This window comes from Lissotriton helveticus, chromosome 8 (assembly GCF_964261635.1).
Source record: "Lissotriton helveticus chromosome 8, aLisHel1.1, whole genome shotgun sequence".
Lineage (NCBI taxonomy): Eukaryota > Metazoa > Chordata > Amphibia > Caudata > Salamandridae > Lissotriton > Lissotriton helveticus.
Window position 1 is genome coordinate 1,595,238,496 of NC_136069.1, and position 6,000 is coordinate 1,595,244,495.

The 6,000-nt window shown below is 42.8% G+C and overlaps 1 protein-coding gene across 1 annotated transcript in view; it reads left to right on the forward strand.

Moving 5' to 3' along the window:
• The window catches only part of LAMTOR1 (late endosomal/lysosomal adaptor, MAPK and MTOR activator 1), a 102,549-nt gene extending 99,658 nt beyond the window's left edge, over nucleotides 1–2,891 (forward strand). The window contains exon 5 of the mRNA XM_078658628.1: nucleotides 1,389–2,891. Coding sequence (XP_078514754.1) covers nucleotides 1,389–1,481 — 93 coding nt within the window. The 3' untranslated portion in view covers nucleotides 1,482–2,891. The remainder of the gene's footprint in view (nucleotides 1–1,388) is intronic.
• The last annotated feature ends 3,109 nt before the right edge of the window (nucleotides 2,892–6,000 follow it).

Here is a 6,000-nt window from a genome sequence, read left to right on the forward strand (position 1 = left end):
CCGACTGCCGCAAACTTTGGGACCTATCCAAGAGAGAGCTGGCGACACACCCAGTTCTTCACACAGGGCTGCACATGGGCCCCTGACGCCACTTAATTACTTGACTATACAAAGCCATACACTAACTTACGGCCACATCATGAATCCACTGAGAAACAAGTGGAAGGAGGAGTTCAAGCGGCCACTACACAACAAAGAATGGGAGCAGGCTCTGGAGTACCCAAAGAAAGTCTCCAGTAACTCACGGTTCAAAAACATTAAATTCTTCATCCTACATTGCGCATACCTAACACCAGCACGTCTCCAGAGATACTATCCCGAAACAGTTTTTAAGCCCACACTATAAGGCCCCCAATGCAACATTTCAGCACATATTCTGGAACTGCCCCACCCTGAAACCATATTGGTGCATAGTCCAAAACATACTACGGGACCACCATCCCCACCCCATTTTGGGCAAAATAAGTCACACCACAATACCCGCAGCCCACATCTGACAAGCAGCTTGCATCTGAGCTAGCATGTACTTATATTTCTTGGAGCTACACATGTAATCTATGTTGAATGATAACATGTGATAAACGTGTATTGTAAACAAAGAAAAATAATAAAATGGTTACCAAAAAATGAGAAATTACTGGTGTATGGTCTGTCTTGTGTTTGACCATTGCTGTTGTGGAAAGCCTACAATCTTGGAAGCATTGTTCAGCATCAGTCCACATGAACAGGTGTAGCTCCTTCTTCTTACTTCCCCTGGTTCTATTCCATTCTCCACTTGGTAATTTTGAGCCATCAAACAACAGGGCCAGAAAATGCTTCTTAAGGCTGTTTAACAGTGTTGTCTGGAGCATGAACCGGGTTCAATGCTCTATTGAAGAGTAAATCATTGTGGTATTATCCAAATCAATGACCAAGTTTGATAGGGATTGAAATCATTCTCAATTAGCAACCACCCCCAACCCCCAGCATTTGGAGGTTGCAAGCAGGTAATTTTGCTTTGTGGATTGACATGTTTGTGTTTTTGCAATGGGATGTGCTTGGTTGCAGGCTTCTATAGTGTGCATAACTCCTTAAAATCTAACTTTGTGTGTGTGTCAAAGAACAATCTGTTTTTCCGAAAAATGCATATGTTCACATTTGAGCAGTTTATTTCTCAAAATCTTCGCCTTAATACTTTCTAAATTCCAACACGCTTTCATATAGTATACTGTTTTCACAGACTGGTTGTTTTTGCAGAGTGTGCTCCTTAAATTTCACTTCTGCTGTTGTGTGCACTGCAATACAGTTTGCTATTGTTTGTAGATGGTGTTTGGGAGCTAAGCTTTCATCAAAGTATGCTGGTGAGCACAATCCTCCTTTATTGACTCCCTTGTTGTTTTCTCTTTCAGGTGTCAAAGATTGCTGCTTATGCCTTTAGCGCACTGTCACAGATTCGTGTGGATGCAAAAGAAGACTTGGTTGTACAGTTTGGGATCCCATGAGATCTTGTTGCTTTTTCGCTCTTTCTCTCTCACTATCTTTTTTTTTTTTCCTTCCCCGTTTCTCGCTCAGTCTTTCTACAATGGCATCTTGCCACTAGGGAATATGTACAGATATCAGAATTTACTACTAATCAAATAGGCAACCACTCATTGCCAAGTACCTACTGAGTCACATCTACCAGCACCTACCAGGTGCTTCCCGTTCCAATTTTTGGAATGTGAAAGTCAAAAGACAACGGTCCGCTTGTACAGGTTGCTTTCACATGGTACCTCCAGCATGCTTCAAATCCAGGGCTTAGGCTGATTTAGATGTTTAAAGAGGCTTATACTGCTTTGATAGAATGGTTTGACTTTCTTTTCTGGCAAATCACATATTTAATAGAGAACTCTCCAACGTTATGGTCTAAAAAGAACTAGTTCAGTGTACTCCCCCCCCCCCCCCCCTAATCAAACACACAAACTCACCTATAATTGTAAAATATGTATTTATTTTGTGAATGAAAAGTGTACCACTGAATCTTCTACACGTAACAAGAACTTGAAGTGGCACCGGTGGTAATAAGTCTGCAGCCCACATTATGTCTCTTGTTAACTGGATCTGGATTTCTCCACTCTGAACAAAGAGGTGCTAAAAAAAGAAAAAAAAACTTCACAAGGCTTTTATGGGAATATGATCTATTAAGCACTTGTTGAATCTCTCGAATATGGGTTTCTAGGTACAACCATCACTTCTTTATTGTGTTTAAAAAGTTGAAACCATTCTAAAACAAATCCCTTTGTTCATCGTTGTCAGAGGATAGATTGATGGTATTCCTATAACGTGTTCTAATTATCTTAAAATCACTAACTTTAGTAATCATTCTGGAGGGATGTAAACTGAAATATTTTGTTCTGGTTAAAAATGTGAGAGTTCTTTTAAAACCAGGGATTTGACCCTCTGGACTTTAAGGACTGCCTACTGGCGTTGGCCTAGCACGGTTAAGAAAGACAAAAGGAACACCAACACGCCCAGTCTATTTAGCTTAATACCTTGAACCTTTACTTCAGAAGCGATTTTTGTTAATGTTCCTTGTTGACCCCAAGGGTTGCTATTTGGAACTCCTGCCTTAGATTAGTTTCCAAGAATTTATATTTTATCAAGTGGATTAACATTTCAGCTCCTGGTAAGGACCATACCTTTGCACCTGCAGTTTACCCGTAAACGGTCAAAGAAATATTATGGCTTGGAAACAGATTATTGTTATTATTGTTTATTTTGTTTTTTAACCGAGCACCACCAATAATTGTGACTAGCGTGTGTATGTGAGAATCGAAATTGTCAGAAAGTTTGTACTTTCTAACACACCTATTTTTTACATTTCGAATGGTTGGATTGTTTTCTGTCACAGTATATAAATATATTCATCAATACTTTGTCTTTTAATTTTTTCCTGGTTTTGATGCACTTACACGAGACTTGTTGTCCACAGCTATGAACTGCAGTGCCCCTTCAGCAGCGGCATGCTTCATTGAAATAGTGTGCCTAATGTAGATACACAAAGGTATTGTTACAAATGGGGTTTCTGGTTGGCTAGGGTATGCACCTAAACCAAGCAGAACCCACCACTCTAGTAAGGGTAAAGGAGTCACACACCCAAGATAACCCCGGCTCACCCCCTTGGTAGCTTTGATCGAGCAGTCAGGCTCATCCCAGAGGCAATGTGTAAAGCGATTGCATAAAGCACACACACATCATTGACGCAAAAGAGACTTTATGCAGTAGTATATAAAAATGCATATCTGTATTGTGTATAAATATAGACCAAAACAACAGGAACCAATGATCACTTTGACAACCAGGCAATTTCCATAACATCATAGTTAGAACAATAAGATAAAGACTTATATGTTGCACACTTCACATAAACACCATCACTGCACAAAAAAATGCAACTCCTGGAAATAATACTAGTTGTCCTGACGCTGCAAGGCAAAAACGACATCAATCGGTATAAAATGCAGCTGTTAGTGATACCTGGTGATTCATGTGTTTTCTCACAGTAAACTAACAGTACTAGTTATTACCTTAAACGCATCAGCAACAGTAACACCATATAGGCCAGAAACCCTGCACTCCTAATAGCTGGGTTACAGTGGTAATGCTTGTGAGCCTGGTTGCAAAAGAACAGATGGCTTATTGATGTAACACGTAGTTCGCAGGAGCACCTGCGTGCCTATGACCAAGGAAACTGTCATTTTTTTTTATTCCCTGAATTAATGAAGGTGGGGGCCTCCGAGGTCTCCCCCCATTTTGTGACAAGCGACAAATAGCCCCAAAGGGTATGACCTTCCAGGTGAGGAAGGGGGGCACAAACTGTAGCTTTTAGCAGGAAGACCTCGCCGGGTTCCCCACGTGCAAACTGAACAAGGCAGCTGCTCGTGAATGTACTGAGCAGCTTCCCATTGCTGATCCCGTAGCCTTTCTTCTGCCCGCAGCACCAACAACGCTGCTGAACCAGGCCTGCTGCTTTCTCCTTGGTGGCTACAGGGCAGCGGCATCCAGCACGCGTGGCTTTTTTCTTGGCTAAGGTGAGCGCACTAACTTGCAAGCATCTTCCAGCGTTTTTTGGGTCAGAAGCTCCCGCCTCCACCCAGCACCTTACCAGGAATCAAATGCCATTTCAGCGCGTGGCGGAAGTCTCACTATCCCAGAATATATCGCTCACCACGTGCTTCCTCTTTAAGGCCAAAATGAAGCGCTCTTCACCGGCATCTTGGGGACAAAATCTGATCACCATATGGAGCACTTCCGTGTGCTAGGCAAGTGCAAGGAGTCCTCCTGAACCCTTCCAAGAACAGGGTGAGGGGAGAAAAGCCTCTGTAGCACACTGTAGGCACCAAAGCAGGAATGTAGGCAGCAAGCCAGCACACAGAGTCCCTGTCGGTAGGCAGGCAGTCCTTCTTGCAACCCAACAGGCCACAGGTCCGTACAATGGACAAAGGAGTCCAATGGCGGTTTCTTCTGGCATGGTGGAGTCTGTAGAGCCAGCAGTGATTGGTTACAAGTCCCACGCAGTGTCTAAAATCATGGGGTCTGAGCCCCTGTACTTATTCTCAAAATGTCTTTGATGTGGAGGTAACTTCAAAATAACCCCTACAACAATACCCCCATTCAATCCTGGCTCTGGCTCCAGGAATCAGTAGGGGGTAAACAAGCCCTTTGTATAAGGGCAGTGCGCAGCCTTCACAAATGTAAGTGTGGCCCACCTCCCTCCCTCTCTCCCAGCCCTGGAAGACCATTCAGTATGCAGGTGAATGCAGATGCAACACTGTTACACCCAACCCTTCCTTTGTGATGGCTGTCTGGAAAGTATGCGCAAAGCCCAGCTGTCACTGTACCCTAGATGTGGATTGGAGTCCGGCTGCAAAGCACAAAGAGTCAAAAGCACAAAGAGTCATAAGCACACTGGAATTCCCACTTTCTAAAAGTGGCATTTCTACAATAGTAATAAAAAATCCACTTACACCAATAAGCAGGATTTATCACCACTTTTCCCAAACATGGCAAAGCTACTCCTTTCAGACCAGAAATTACCACCAAAAAATAGATCAGAGAATTTCCAATGCAAACCTATGAAAGCAGCAGGCCTCACAGCAGTGAGAAACCAAATAGGCTGTTTGCCACTATCAGGACATGCCACACAATAAAAGCACATGTCCTACCTTTTACCTATACAGCACCCTGCTCATAGGGCAACCTAGGGCCTATCTTATTGGTGACCTATATGTGGTAAAAGGGGATTTTCAGAATTGACCAGTAACTTCAAATGCCAATTCCATGTGGCAGTAAACTGCGCACGTAGGCCCTGCAAAGGACTGAGACAGGGTTTAAAAGGCTGCTTCTGTGGGTGGCGCAAGCAGCGCTGCCGGCCCATTAGTAGCATTTAATTCACAGGCCTTGGGTGTATGGGATAGCACTATACAAGGAACTTGCAGGTAAATTAAATGTGCCAAACTGGTGTAGACCAATCATACAATGTTTAAAGGAAAGAGCACATGCACTTTAGCACTGAATAGCTGTGGTAAAGCCAACCAAAACAGGTCAGAAAAAATACAAGAGGAAGGCAAAATGTTTGGGAATAACCCTGAAAAAAAGGCCAGGTGTAAATATAGAAGGCACAATCTTCTAATATGCATTTTCTACACAATTTGATGTCTTTCCAAGTTCCTTTAACCGCTTCGATGCTTGTGACAAGGTCAGCTCGTCATGGGTGTTACCTGCGCTGTGCTTATGACGAGTTGACCTTGTCACAAACAATGGGAAAATTCAAAGTTCAGCGCAGGAGGAGAAATATCAGTAGCACCCAAGGTGTTAATCATACCAACTATGAAACTAAGCAACACAAAATTACTACTGCATGTGTCAATTGAAATATATTACCCATTGGGTAATTTCTGCTATCATGGTGGTTATCAGCTCAGTTTCCATCAAAACTCATGCAATGATTGCTTATTACCGGTTAAATACCCTTTATTTAGT